General features: G+C 35.1%; 1 protein-coding gene across 1 annotated transcript in view; it reads right to left on the bottom strand.

Moving 5' to 3' along the window:
- LOC110114728 (lysine--tRNA ligase, chloroplastic/mitochondrial) overlaps nt 1-13495 on the bottom strand; it is a 71837-nt gene extending 58342 nt beyond the window's left edge. Inside the window, exons 1-4 of the mRNA XM_020847707.2 lie at nt 13127-13495; nt 4936-5148; nt 509-620; nt 139-247 (exon numbers count right to left, since the gene is read on the bottom strand). Coding sequence (XP_020703366.1) covers nt 139-247; nt 509-620; nt 4936-5148; nt 13127-13369 — 677 coding nt within the window. The 5' untranslated portion in view covers nt 13370-13495. The remainder of the gene's footprint in view (nt 1-138; nt 248-508; nt 621-4935; nt 5149-13126) is intronic.
- Nucleotides 13496-15286: the final 1791 nt, after the last annotated feature.

Genomic DNA, 15286 nt, shown 5'->3' with positions numbered 1-15286 from the left:
GTTGCAAAACTCTAAGAAAATAAAATAAATAACTCAATCACATCATATGCAAATATCTCATCGTTATTTCATCAGGCAAAACTCAAAAAATATAAAATAAAGGAGCTATCATAAGAAAAGTGGTGAAAAGAAAGTAACCTCTGACGGTAACGTTTATCCACATCAGCTAAGCCATGATACTTGTCAGGAAGGGGAAGCAAGGACTTCGTAAGAAGTTTGGCAAATTTCACGAAAACAGAAAGCTCCCCTGCAAAACCGAAACTGAGCATTGTCTGATGTAGCCGCATAATTACCATGGAAATAACTTGATTTATTATCTCACATTTAACGTGCATTGTATTTCCCCATTAAGAATAAATGAAAAAATAATCCTGACGTGAAATAATAAAATACCTTTATACATATAAAAAAAGGCTAGACTTTCGGATAGAGATAATGAATAATATTTTCAAAAAACTTCGGGAAAAAAAATGAATATCTAACCGAAGTAGCTCTGATCATATCTCACCCTTATCTGTCTTCTTTATAGAGCCACATGCTCCCAAAATATCACCAATGTCAATATAAGCCTTTATCAGCTCGAACTGATCCTCTGGAAGGCTTCCTTTCTCAAAGTAGAGCTACAAATGCCACAAATAGTGTAAGAGAGGCATATCCCACCATATGTTTGTGCATGGTATGTGGAATTTACAAGTGGGGTGGAAATAAGAATGGTAATATGGTTTAAGCATAAAACTTGTAAGGATAGATAAATTATGAAATTATGATATTATATTGGTGTAACAAATGTTAAAGAAAAGATGGTGAGGAATACAATTAGATGGCCTTGACTTATATGAAAGATAAAAGATACACTAATAAGAGTAGAAGAAACTAATAAGAGAGGATTAACAAGAAAGGAGTAGATTAAACATAGCATGCCATAAATTTTGGGAAAATTACGTAAAATAAAATGATTGTCCCACGCAGCACTCAATATGAGCGACATTTAACTAAAAGAAATTTATGCAAAGGATAACTATGCATAGTTGCAATTTCCCTGCACATTTTAATCATAGATGAGGCACAAACCAAGAACTTCACAACCTTGATAATCATGTCTCTGGGGACTGAATCTATTGATCAGCTAGACAAGTTGAGCAAACCATGATGACTTGATCTGAATTATTGTGTCAGCTTCAGACAAACTAGAAGGGACAACTTCAATTTTTGACATGTGATAAAGTATAGGTATTTTTGGTGACATATAAGGCTAATTTGCATGGTCAATGTGGAAGCTGGTTTGCTCATTAAACATCATACACTTAAACCAGAGAAGCGCCTAGAAATTGGAATCAATACAAAAACAATAAGATATCTAAAAGCATGATAAGAAGCTTGTTCTCATATATTGAAGAATGATAAACGTTTAAGCAAGCAACTAGGACATGCTAGCTAGGACAACCGTGATGTTCAGCCTATATAATGACATCAACTTCGGATCAACTCTAGTAACACATTTGGGTTGGCTTGTGGCCTTATAAGTTACCAATGCCACCATAGGTACCTTGCAGCAAGTTTTGCTCTCTAAATCAAGTCCGTCAATCAAAGTCTTCAGTTCAACATAATTTAAAGAGTGATCTTGGGGTCCATGCTTCTCAGAAAGGCTCTTAGATTCCTTTTTTTTTTTTTTAGGTTGAGCACATTGAGGCCTCAACCTAACTAATCCCACAAAGTTTAGTTACAAGAAAATTAAATTGGGATTTTGAGGAATTTAAAACTAAATTGGCATTAATTTAAACCTAGATTAAGATTGATCATGTGCCAATTTAATCTAATAATAAAATTATGAGGAACTTAATTTAAATAAATTTGGCTTGAACAAAATTTCTCTTTTCAATATAAATCTTATGAGGAAAAGTTGGATGTTTGATTCCTAAAAGCATGGTGCAATTGTGCTACTTAATTCAAATGAAAAGTAATCTCCATGTTTCAGTGAGGCAGGGTGATCGCTGCGAGTGAGTTTAGGCAAGGTTTTAAAAGGCGAAATCGGGAATCGAGGCGTTTTTTCTAAGCGAGGCGAGGCGTAAGCCTCGAGGCGGATCGAGGCGTAAGCCTCAAAATGATTAAAATAAATTAATTTAAAATTTTACGCCTTTTTAATCGATGAGTTTAGGGAAGCTTATTCACTGCTTTACTTTTTATATCATAACCACAACTCCATTCAACAACTACTTTTTTATTACTTTCTTGCTATTTATAGAAATTTTTATAGTAAGAAGCTATTTTTCACAACCAGTTCTATTAATATTAATATGTGGCACCTGTAAGAAATTAATGTAAATTTTTTTTCAAAACAGAATATATTCATAACACCCACAATAGTCTCAAAAAAAAAACTGTTTTTCTCACAACTTCACAACCATCTTTATAAGAAGCTAAAATCTCCCCAACTTAATCCTAAGGCAAAACCATTAATATAGCTTGATCATCTTTCATAATGATGAAGAAATGTCATTATTTCATATGTGCTTTCAAAGCCTGCTAATTTTATGTAGAAATGTACAACCATGTAAAAGATTTTCGGTGGCTAGACCTTGCTAGAAGGCAAGTGATAAGTGAATAGTCCTCGAGAACCATTGACTGTTCTCGTGAGGAGCAACTCCACTCCGGGTATCCTGTCAAATTAGATCTCGACAACCCATTTAGATCCTCGAGGTACGAGTTCACCTGCTACCCACCAACTACCTGTTGAATGACTAAAAAGGCATATGCAAGTATACAAATATGAAACCTTTGCTTGACTCTAATTTTGAGGTAAGCAATTGGTTTTTATTTTTTTTATTCTGGTAATTTTACACATTTTCTATTTCTTCAAAATAATTTGTTGTTGTTTGGTTTAGTTCTCTTGATTTTGGTCAAAAATTGCGCCAAAAACCTAATTTTGTGAAAACTAATTTGTGTGCATGCTGGTTTTTTTATTTCCATATTCATGCTGACATTTTTGAATATTTATGATTATTTCATTATCAATTGAGCTTAAAGACAGTTATTATTTAATTTCATTTTAAAAAAGTGAATTGTTAAATAAATTGATAACTTGTGATCTATGAATATAAATTTTTTCTTTACAATAAAGCATACTGCGCACCATAGTAACTGCATTAGAAATTTTTTTTTTTTTTTTAACTGCATTAGAAAAATATAATCTTGAGTTGTCTGCATCACATACTTAGGGCTGAAATTTGGAAACTTTCCTAAATTAGGATTGGTATTTTAGGTAACAATTTCAAATTCATTTATTTGAATTTGTTAATTAATTGAGTTACCTAAAATATCTAAATCCAATTAGGAAGGTTGTAATTGTAAGCATTAATGAAGAACCCAAAGGGGGCCGGCGGCTATGAATTTGGAAGAGAAATTAAGGAGGCTATTAATGCGTCCTTAAGTCATGGACTTAAATTTAGGATGAAATATTTCATCCTAAATTAACTTTAATTCAATAGGCAAGGATTTGAAAAGTTTTCTCAAATAGGAGTGATATTTTAGGTAACTTTTCAAATTAAAATAATTTGAATTCGATAAGTTAATTAGTTACCTAAATTAATCAACACAATTAGGAAAGGAATCAATGTAAGCAAGGATGGAGGGAAAAAACTAAGGGGGAAGGGGGCAGCTTGGGCTTGGGTTCGGTTGGATGAAGTGTCGGCGGTGGGGTGGGGTTTGGATAAGCGGGTCGGTCGTTGTAGTGGGGGAAGGAGGGTGGTGGCTTGAGGTGGTGGTGACTTGAGGTGGTGGCCGACGGCAAGGTGGGGTGGCTAGGAGATCCGGCGACTAGGAGGAAGAGAGATTGAAAGAAAAGAACGATAAAACAAACCATGAATCCGGCCTTCTCCAAAGTTGGTGGGTGATCAGTTTTCCCTCTCCTAGGGATCTCGCTCTCTCTCCAAGCACTCTCAAGATCTCTCAAGAACTCAAGCAATACAACAACAACAACAACAACATCAAGCCTTTATCCCACTACGTGGAGTCGGCTACATGAATCATTTTTCTCCATTGTGTCCTATTAAAAGTCAAATTCTCGTTTAAATCTAATAAAGAAAGGTCATTCCTAATATTTTCTAACCAGGTCTTTTTAGGTCTACCCCTACCTTTCTTAACAAAAGTCAAATCTAATACCTCTACTCTCCTAACCGGGTCATCGCAAGGCCGCTGTTTTATGTGACCAAACCATCTAAGGCGACTTTCTCTAATCAAGAACTCAAGCAATAGCACAAAAATTTCTTATCATTTCATTCATTAACTTTAGAAGAATGACATGAGGGCTATAAATAGCCTAGTTAAAAGGACTCAAAGATAAAAGACGACCTTGCCCTTAGGGCTTACATACAACTTCCCTTAAGCAAGGAATAAAACGAGAAAAACAATTACAACATATATAACAAATACATGAAATAACTCAAAACACATCTACTCGATCGTGGCCGTAGATCGACGGCCACGTCTCAGATATATCTTTCATGCTCTGATGTCCCCATCATAAATATTACAATTTGACGTGCAGTTCTGAGATACATTACAGAACATTCTGAATTTGAAAAACAAAGTTATGTATGACATAAATCAGGAGGCTTACGTAACCAGAAATCCAAATGTCATCATTAAAGTACTAATCCATCCAAAAACAAAATTCGCAGCAATAAAAAATATTCGTTAGTATCATCCTTTGCACCAGCAATTTGCTACAGTACATAGTATCTCTGCAAATTTATATATCAGTTAGACTGCGACTACAAAAAGAGCCCTATTTTATCAATGAAGGAAACTCTAAGATCAAAAATCAAGTAATCACTGCAAATGTGCTCCAAAAGACATATTAGACACTAAATAAATGCAAAAGAACACTGACCCACAAAGATGAAAAGCAAAGCTTGGGAAAAGATGGATTAGACAAACCTGGACAGTTCCAGATTCGTCCCTTAAAGTATAGAAAGCAAGTTTACCAAACTTTCTACTGGCAATAACTCTTCCTGCAACTGATACGGAGTCGTCTTTACACTCTTCTCCATTTTCTAAATGAGCATAAATATCTTGAAGCTGCCTTGCTTTGTGACTTCTGTCCCACTTATATGCATATGGTTCATAGCCTCTGCTCCTTAATTCTTCAACCTGAAAAAGCAGCAGGATTTCACTTTCATACAGAAAGATTATATTTTATTGAGTTTTCTACCGTAGTTTTTCTGTGAGGGCTTCCTAACGGCATCTAAGTTGATTGGGAGAGACGATCTATCTCTCTAATTGTAGATTGCTTGTATCTTTTGTGTCTTACTGTGTATTAATCACAAAGTAGCCACTATTTCTTCTAAATTCTGTTGTTTTTCTCTGAATTTCTGGCTTTGCTCACTGAAATTGACTCCAAGGCATATCAACTTCACATAAAACCTCAAGTGAGATGAGCAATATGATATCAAGTAGGGTCTGAGCACATTCATTGCACTAGTCTAGAGTACCAAGGGTTTAATAAGACACATGTTCTAAATAGGTGCTAAAGAGGAGAAATGAATGGAAAATCCATCATTAAAAAAAAAAAAAAGATGATGAATAATCCATCCCTGAAATGAAGGTATTATAGGGAAGGCTTTCGTCATGAATTGTTAAAAACAGTATCAAAGCTCTAGAAAGACATCTTTGGAAGCTTTGAGGCCTTCATGCAAACTACTAGATCAATTCAATCTGATTGAATTTGATTTTTTTTAATATTCAGGTTTATGGCTGGGTGAGATTGGGTGATTTAGGATGTTGGGATCAACCCAATTGAATTGTGTTAGTTTTGATTGGATCAAGATAGAAATGAATCTACCAGATTAAGGTTGGGAAAACACATTTAAGACATCCAAAGTTGAAATATCACTGTCTTCAAAGAAGTGGGTTTAAGGAAAAAGCATGGGGAGTCGAATAGTAAAATGACATGGATAAGAGTTAAGTTTGTTGAGGATTTTGAGGAAGTGGTTTAAATTTAAATTTAAAAGAAAATAAAGAAGGATATTAAGATAGCTTGAATCGAACCAAAATTTCAAAGAGAAGATAATTGAGAAATTTGAGGGTACATGGGGAAAGTAATTATGGCCAATTGCGTCAAGGCATGTATGAGATTAGGAGAGTCAAAACATTTTGCTTATGAAAAACATAGGGAGCCATTGTAGTCAAGAGTTTGGGTTTTTGGAATTTGTTTTGGTTTAGGGTTTAAATTTTGGCTTAGTTTAGGAATGGTTGTACGGATCAAAGAAAGCATATGGACTATGGTAAGTACAAAAAGCTAATCAAATTAAGGAGAAGAAGACGATATGAAGACGGTGATGCAATGATAAGAACATACCTTAATATCAATTTTTCTCATTCAAAATTCCTTAAAATTCAGGAAATTTGACCCTAAAACTAGTAGATGATAATCGTGGATTATATGCCATGTGATAGCACTTTAATACAATTTATCGTTGTTTGTGTTTAATCTTTACTTACCTTTATTTGAATCAGTATGGGAAATATTGTTAAGTAACAGTTTATTTAATTGGTTTAATTTTAAAATTTCTGATAATTGGGAAAGATATAAAGAGGCTCGTAAGAAATCTAAAAAAGCAATATGCGATGCAAAGACCTTAGTTTTTAGTGATTTATATAATAGATTAGATACTAAGAAAAGAGAAAGATATATGTATAAGTTAGCCAAGCAAAGAGATAGGATTAGTAAGGATTTAGTTCAAGTGAAGTGTATTAAGGATGAAGATCAAAAAATATTTTTCTTAGAAGATGATATTCAACAAAGGTGGATGAGATATTTTGCTAAACTTTTTAATGAAAATTGTGAAAATAAGATTGACTATAGTGACCTTAGCACCCTAAATGAAAATAAAGATTTTTGTTTTTATCAGCGTATTAATAAAACCGAAGTTAGAGAGGCTTTAAAGAAAATGAAGGGTGGAAAAGCTATTGGACCTGATGATATTCCAATAGAGGTGTGGAAATGCATAGGAGATGAAGGAATTTCTTGTCTTACTAAACTTTCTAATACTATTTTGAAGACTAAAAAGATGTCAGATGAGTGGAGAATGAGTGTGTTAATTCCTATTTTTAAGAATAAAGGTGATGCACAAGATTGTGCGAATTATAGAGGAATTAAGTTAATGTGCCATACTTTAAAACTATGGGAGCGAGTTATGGAGCATAGGTTGTGGCGTGATACTAATGTTTCTCAAAATCAATTTGGATTCATGCCGGGTAGGTCGACTATGGAAGCCATACATTTATTAAGAAGTTTGATGGATAAATATAGAGAAAATAAGGAGGATCTACATATGATATTTATTGATTTAGAAAAAGCATATGATAAAGTTCCAAGAGAAGCACTATGGAGAGTTCTTGAAAAGAAAGAAGTTAATAATGCTTATATTCAAATCATTAAAGATATGTATGCATGAGCTATTACTTGTGTTCAAACACAAGGTGGTTTGACCAAGTATTTCCCTATTTCAGTTAGGTTACATCAAGGATCAACCTTAAGCCCATATCTTTTTGCTTTAGTCATGGATGTTCTCGTAGTCATTTGCAAGAGGATGTACCTTGGTGTATGCTTTTTGCTGATGATATTCTTCTTGTTCATAAGACTAGAGAGGGAGTTGAAAGTAAATTTGAATTATGGAGGTCTACATTAGACACTAAAGGTTTTCGCTTGAGTAGATCTAAAACGGAATATATGGAGTGTAATTTTAGTAGTAATAGACCTAGTAAGGGGATTGTGACTTTGGGCGATCAAGTCATTAATAAGAGTACACGTTTTAGACATCTTGGATCTATTGTTCAGATTAATGGTGAAATAGATGGGAATATTATCAGCAGAATTCAAGTTGGATGGTTGAAGTGGAGGAATGCATCGGGCTTGTTGTGTGATAGAAAAGTACCCCTCAAACTTAAGATAAAATTCTATAAGATGGTAGTGAGGCCTACAATGCTTTATGGTGCCGACCCCATGTAGTGGGATAAAGGCTTGATGTTGTTGTTGTTATTGTTGTTGTTGCCAGTTTATTTAATTATTCAAACTTAATTGGTAAGAACTTCAACTCTAAATAAAGGCTTAAGGGTCATGTCATCCTCCGTGGGAATCACTTCCCTACTCTTGCTCCTAGTTATAAGACTTTCCTATTTATAAAAGAGATAGATGTAAAGAACAATATATTTACTTCTTGTCTTTTAGCACAAGCATATGTATGCTTATATAAAGAAAAGAAAATGTAAAAATAAATAAAAATAAAATAAAATAATGCAAAAAAGAAAATATCCTCGTTCATGAAAAAAAGTTATAATTACAAATAAAGTAAACTTTATAAATAAGTTAGCACATATAATAATTTAGATATGGTAACACTCCCGTACAAACTCGAGGTTCAATATATCAACTTAAGTTTAGGCGGGACCATAAATGAAATAACCAAAATTTTTGTTACCCAGATCTTAGAGCTTTGCACAAGGAGCATAATCAATTCATTAAAGAAACAATAGTGTGTGTCAAATTCATGTAGTTGGCAACAAGATATGTGTTAAATAAGGTGCAAATAAAAACCTTAAATGAAGGTATCAAAGAGAATTTTGATGGACAAAATTCTTAGATAATGTCAAGGAAGAAAGTTAATAAAAAGCGCCAGCATAGTGGGGACAAATCACTTGCATAATCATCAATGGAGAATAAAAGAAATCATTAAGGTATATAAATCTGCGAGAAACATAGAAGGAGACCAAGTACCAAAGTCATCAAGGATGATGTGCATAAGTTGACTTGTGATCAAAAGGCTAGTTAAGTGGTTACAGACGAGTAAAAGAAACCGAACTCATAGCAATAATAGTTACAATGATAACCTTCGAAGTTTAACCCCTATGAAGATAATGGTGAAGCGACAAATGAGGTGAAGATGTGGTTTTGATAATCACCATAAACACAAAGATTGGCTCCTAGAAGGGTTAGTCAAAGATATGTATTGTTGGAGATGGACAAGAATTAACTCAACCATAGATTAGATTGAGTCTTCTCTAGATCATACCTGTTAACAGCGAATAACGCACCAGGGCGCAAAGGTCCTTTCAGAGCCATGGCGCATAACGCTGGGCGCGGCGCGCGCCATTTTGAACATGGCGCAAACTATATAAGAATTATAAAATAATAAGCATGAATATAAAATATCATTAAAAATAAAAGACAAGCTATCCAAGAGATAAGAATTTACATTTAAAGTTCTCACCCCTTCTCTTCTATAGAGTCCAATGTCTCCCAATCAAAGCATGCACTCATGAAGAACACTTATACAAAGCATGCACTCATGAAGAAGCAGACTAACACTAACAACTATTACTAAAGATGATGAACACAACAATATGCTGGGCTGTCGGGGTCCAAGGGGGCGCTGCCCCCTGGCGGGGTTCTAGTAAGAGTAATTTTGAAGTTCTGCTTATTTTTGAAGTTCATAAGTCGTTTGTACCGAGCATGTATATAACGGTACCAAGCATGTACATAGCGGTACCGAGCATGTACCGAGCGGTACCGAGCATTTTTTTTTAATTTTAAGAGGTGGACGCCTCTAAACTATGGTTGCTAGTGAAACACTTCAAGTAGCAATCAATAAGAATCATACCTGTTAAGTTGTAAATTCTTGTAAAAAATATTCATAAGTATAATGAAATTTAAAAACAATTTGGAGCGCCATTTTGCGTTGTGCGCCATGTGTCATGGCTCACATGTGGCGCAAATAGTGCGCGCTATTTTAAACACATGTGCCTCGCCATGAACATGGCGCCGTAGGTGTGCCGTGCCGCGCCGTGCGCCATGGCGCACACTATTTTGCGCCATTGACAACTATGCTCTACATCATATTAAAATATATATGCTTGTATGTATAAGTGCACATAAAGTTGTCAATATTAGAGCCAACACAAAAACCTAACTCAAACCTAACACAAAAAATTTGGATTTGGTTCAACCCATATAATATTCAGGACATGCATGGGTCATCATGTCTCAAAAATAAAATCTCGTCGAGCTCAGGTCAACCCAAAAGATAATGACTTAGCTATAATGTTTTTTAATGAAAATCTTATATAAAACTTTTTTAAAGAGTTTTTGTATTCAAATTGAGTTATTGTGTTCATTTTGGGTCAGGTTAACAATAACTCATCATAATTTAAATATATTTTGTGTCATGTTGGACAGGTTTGGGTTAGCTCGAGCGAGTTTTATTTCAGGAATTTTGACCCATTTAATAAACGAATCGTGTTTGAGTTCATTATATTCATGTAGGATCATTTTCGGGTTGGATCTGAACCCAAACCTAACCCATAAGCCCAAATTGACACCCACTATATATATATATATATATATATATATATATATATATATATACAAATGAATTTTGATTTGAAACTATAAGAGTATATGAATGTATGTTAGACTATGAATTTGTTTAAAAAGATCAAAAATTGAGTGAAATTAAATTTATTATTGGCTCAAATCGAAATTAATGAGCCATGCTTATAACAAGACTAGATCAAATCGAATGACTTCGAGCCGATCTTTAGACGTGATAAACTTGGCTTGAGATCAAATTGTCAAAATATTTAACCATACAAAATCCCATTGATTAAAAAGGCGTTCGAGGCGGACGCCTCGAGGCGCACCTCGAATCGAGGCGGAGGTCGGGCGAACTAAGGCTTAAGCCTCGAACGTCCGGGCGAGGCTTACGTCTTTTTCCACGGAGGCGTACGCCTCAATACAAGAGGTGCCGAGGCGCATCGAGGAAACGCCTCGAAAGGGAGAAAGTTACCAACAAAGCCAGCGAGCCAACGAGCTCCCGTTGTTTCTTCTTATCAAAATGTCGTAACTTATGATCCGACAGGAAGGGAAAGTCGTCGAAGGAGCGCAGTCGAACAGCCACAAAGGAGCCAAAGAAGCGACGCGTGTAATCTCTACACCTCCTATGAAGCAACGAAGCCGAACAACAAAGACGAAAAGAGAAGATGAAAGGAAAACCCTAGATGCAGCTAAGTTATTATTGATTAACTTAATTAATATAATTTAAATATTAATAATTAAGCAAATTAATTAAATACTTAATAGTATAATTAGTGCATAAATTAATTGACTAATTAGTAATATAATTATTAATTAAATATTAATATAATTAGCCTAGTTAATATAAATTAAAATATATATTTTTAAATATATAAATAATAGTATTAATAATAATTATTGAGTAGCTTGTATCGCTCAGTACATGCTCGGTACCGAGCCAGTACCGCTCGGTACCGAGCAAGTATATGCTCGGTACTGAGCGATACATGCTCTGTACCACTAGGTACACGCTCGGTACCAAGCCAGTACCACTAGGTACATGCTCGATATTGCTCAGTACATGCTCGGTACCGAGCGGTACATGCTCGGCACTGTTAATTACGCACTGTTAATTACTTTATTTTTATCATTTTTTAGGCTTACGCCTCGATCCGCCTCGAGGCTTACGCCTCGCCTCGCTTAGCCAAAACGCCTCGATTCCCGATTTCGCCTTTTAAAACGTTGCAAAATCCAAAAACCTTACAAACCAATAGTGCCAAAGCAAAGAAAGATGTTGTTGAGAACTCCTTTAGGCTTTTAGTTGATAATGATGGTTTTGAGAGGCCACAGGTAAGCTCCAGTAGCATCAAGCTAGCTTGGACACATCTCTCCAACCATTTCCTTGTTGCCCAGCCATTTCCTTGTTGCTTCTAGCCCACCTCACGCAAATAAGGTTATAAATAACAGGAGGAAGGAGCTCCTTTTATCATTTGCAGATTAATGCTTTGTTGTGGTACTAGTTTACTTGTTAATTTAATCATGTTTTGTGCTTTAAGCACTAACCTAGACTTGCTTTATTATGGCCACTATTGTCTGTTTAACTTTTATGTTTCAATGAAATTTCAATAAAAATATGGTGCTACGCAAGAAATTTATATAAGGATTACTTTTAAAGCACTATATGTAGAGGCTTTTAAAGAATTTACAAAGCTTATCGACCAAATAGTTGGGTGGGTTGTCATACCTAGGTGAATGGTTTTAGAGGAGCTCTATTACACTACATCAAGAGTAGTGGTGAATATTTTGCCATATTTAATCCGCATGCAAGACAAAATGAACATGAAGTGGTCTAGGTGCATGGCTTTAGAGAAGCTCTAATATGTTGCATCAAGAGTAGTGATGAAGATGTTGCTCTACTGAGTTGCATCAAGAGTAGTGATTAACTTTTATTCCTCAAATATACTTGAATATAAATGTAGTGTTAAGCATGAAGCTTAGATAATTCTAACGTACCAAGTTCTATAGGTAGATGCTTTAAAAGAAGAAAAAAATGCTTACTGATCAAATAGTTGGGTGGCTGTCAAGCCTATGTGCATGGTTTTAGAAGAATTCTATTACACTACATCAAGAGTGGTGATGAACATGTTGGCCTATTCACTTCCTATTTGGATTCACATGCAAGATAAAACAGGACAAAATGCAAATGAAGAGGTCCATAGTGCTCCCTATCATGCTCCAATTTGCAGAGTCGAGTTAGATTGAAGGTTTCTTTTCATTAGCTTTCTATTTGCTTATTTTTTGGGATATATGACTAGCATTAGAAGCACTAATTGGATTTAGAGTCTGTATGACTAGTTCATTTCTCATTATTTTAGGAGTTATTTGGTTTGAAGTATAGGTCCACTAAAGGATAAATATTTGCACACCTTTTTTCATAGAACCAATTCCACATTAGCTATAGGTCACTTCGGATAGCTTCAAGTGGAGACGCTAGTTAGGGGCTTCAATAATGCCTGATTTTGAGGATTTGAAACTAATTTCCATTTAACAGAGGTGCAATCACTTCCCAAACACATTTTCAATAAGGATTGCACTAATTTCCAACACACACACATTTGAGGGATTACAGGACGAACGGGAAGATGTAAAACAGGATTGAAACATGCATACCTTAAATCCTATACAGACAGGTACAATCCTTATACAAACGACATGAAGTAATTACAACATTGGATGAATGAAATAGAAAACTGCCGCTGAGGAATGATAGGTTTTTACCTTCTGGAGACGGATTGCCCGAATGGAGTCTCTGTCTGATGTTGACGAGGAGCTCCTTCGGCGGCGGTCGGTGCGCTGGTTTCCGTCCGCCGAGATGCTTCTCTCACAGGCGTCGGTCGCGGCGGAGGAAGCTGAGGAACAGCAGCGGACCCTTGCACTGGCCCTGACCGCGAAAGCGAAGGTAGAGCTGGGGTTGAAACGAATGAACTGCGAAGAAGCTATCCACGTCCTGAGGACCTCCATCAGCGGATCGCGGTCAAAAAAAAAGTTGATGAACAAAAAATAAAATTGGGGAGGGGGGATACCGATTACACAGCCCCGGGGAAGGGCAAGGGAGAAATTATTTTGTGCCCCATGTGACGATCCGAGATAGATACAATGAAATTATATATATATATATATTCATCTTTTCTAGTTGATCGTGTGACCGACCAAAATTACTTTTTACTAAGAGAATTTTGTCTTTTTAAGTGGAAAGTTAAAAATGAGATATTTTAGATTCTCTTGTTTCAGATGCTCTTCATGTTCTGAAGTTCTTTAATTTGCTCGATATTTTCATCGCAGATGCAATGGCTAAGGTCAATTTTATATTCCCAGAAAAGAAGTGCTTTATTATGTGATATGTTGGTTCTATTTGTTTTTTAAATATCAAGTAATAATTTTTCTTATATAATAGGGTTGTTGGGGTTTAGGTTTAGGATTTTTCACACTTCATTTTCTTTAAATCATCTCTAACATGAAGAAGTTAATGTAGCATTTTCAGTGATTTTTTTGATTTTTTTATACTTGTTATTGTTGTGTATCGTTATTGTGTATCGTTGTGTATTATTGTGTACTGTTTTCTATTCTCATGATGAAGTTATTAGCACATGTTCAGTCATGTTTTTTTTTTCCATTTTTTATACTTGTTAATGTTGTGTACCGTTGTTGTGTACCATTGTGTACTGTTATTATGTACTGATGTATATCACTGTGATTTGTTATCCATTAGCATATTTAAGTTCATTGAACAATTTTAATGAAGTTTACACAACAATAACACACAGCAAATTATGTTTTTATCTGAACTTGTACATAGAATCCAAACTTGAATCTATGCTTGTGCAGAGAAATAAAACTTCGGATGAGCAAAAAAGATTTGAACGATACACCCTAAACCATTAAAAACTCTAATTTGTCAAATGAAAAATAGTAAAACCTCTTTGAAGATTAAAATTTACCAATAATATCCCCGACTTTCTGTGCTTCTCCACCGCAATATGTCTTTTTTTTTCTTTTTCTTCTCAGCTTTCAGAGAAATCTTCCAAACCTCTTTAAAGAAATCCTACCTCATATGGCAAAAATAGTCCCTAAACCTTACATATTGGCCCTTTACACAGGTTTCTTTTCGTAAAACTTAAATTTTTTGCTCTGGACCGGGTCGGGTCGTCAGGTTGTATAGTAAATTGGAAAAGACTCAAAAAAATATTATAATTTCATTGGGTCTTGTCGCCAGGCCGCCATGTGGCGGCAAGGTTTTAGAATCTGGACGTAAAGCACGTTCAGAGACCGCACAAAATAAATTCTCCAGTATTGTAGAAATTATTCTACGAGGAGTCCAAACCTAGCTCTAAATCTGAACTCCAACTAAATCATGACCTGTAGTTTGAAGACATGAATATTCAAAATAAATTTCATTTTTAAATTTTATCTTGTCGGCCTGATTGACCTGGCCAAGAGGTTTAGCATCCCCTTCAAATTTAAATTCTAGGATTGGTGCTCCTTTTTAAATGAAAATAATCATGAATGCTCAACAATATATAGGATTTTAGCCCAATAAATTTTTATATCCGCTGAGAAAGAAAAAATGAGGAAGAGCCGATGAAGATGAAGAATAATTTGGAGGAGGACATTCATTTTTCGAGTATATGATATGCCAACATAATGCAAAATTTGAAAGGCGATATGCAAACACCAAGAAAGAGGAAGAATTGAAGTTAAAAGAGATGCATCATTAAAGAATAATAGTTTTTTTTCTGTATATTTAAGGAATTTATCGAGGGTTCGAGAGAGCAACGCCCCTTGGTGGGTTCCAAGGGGCCAGTACCCACTAGCAGGGTTTAACCTACTCGGTCAGGTCACAGGGAAAGTTTAGAGTTTTGCTTGTTTTTATTAAATTCA

Source organism: Dendrobium catenatum, unplaced genomic scaffold (genome assembly GCF_001605985.2).
Source record: "Dendrobium catenatum unplaced genomic scaffold, ASM160598v2 fragScaff_scaffold_1516, whole genome shotgun sequence".
Lineage (NCBI taxonomy): Eukaryota > Viridiplantae > Streptophyta > Magnoliopsida > Asparagales > Orchidaceae > Dendrobium > Dendrobium catenatum.
The sequence above is the reverse complement of the archived record's forward strand: the minus strand, read 5'-3'. Positions and strand labels throughout refer to the sequence as shown.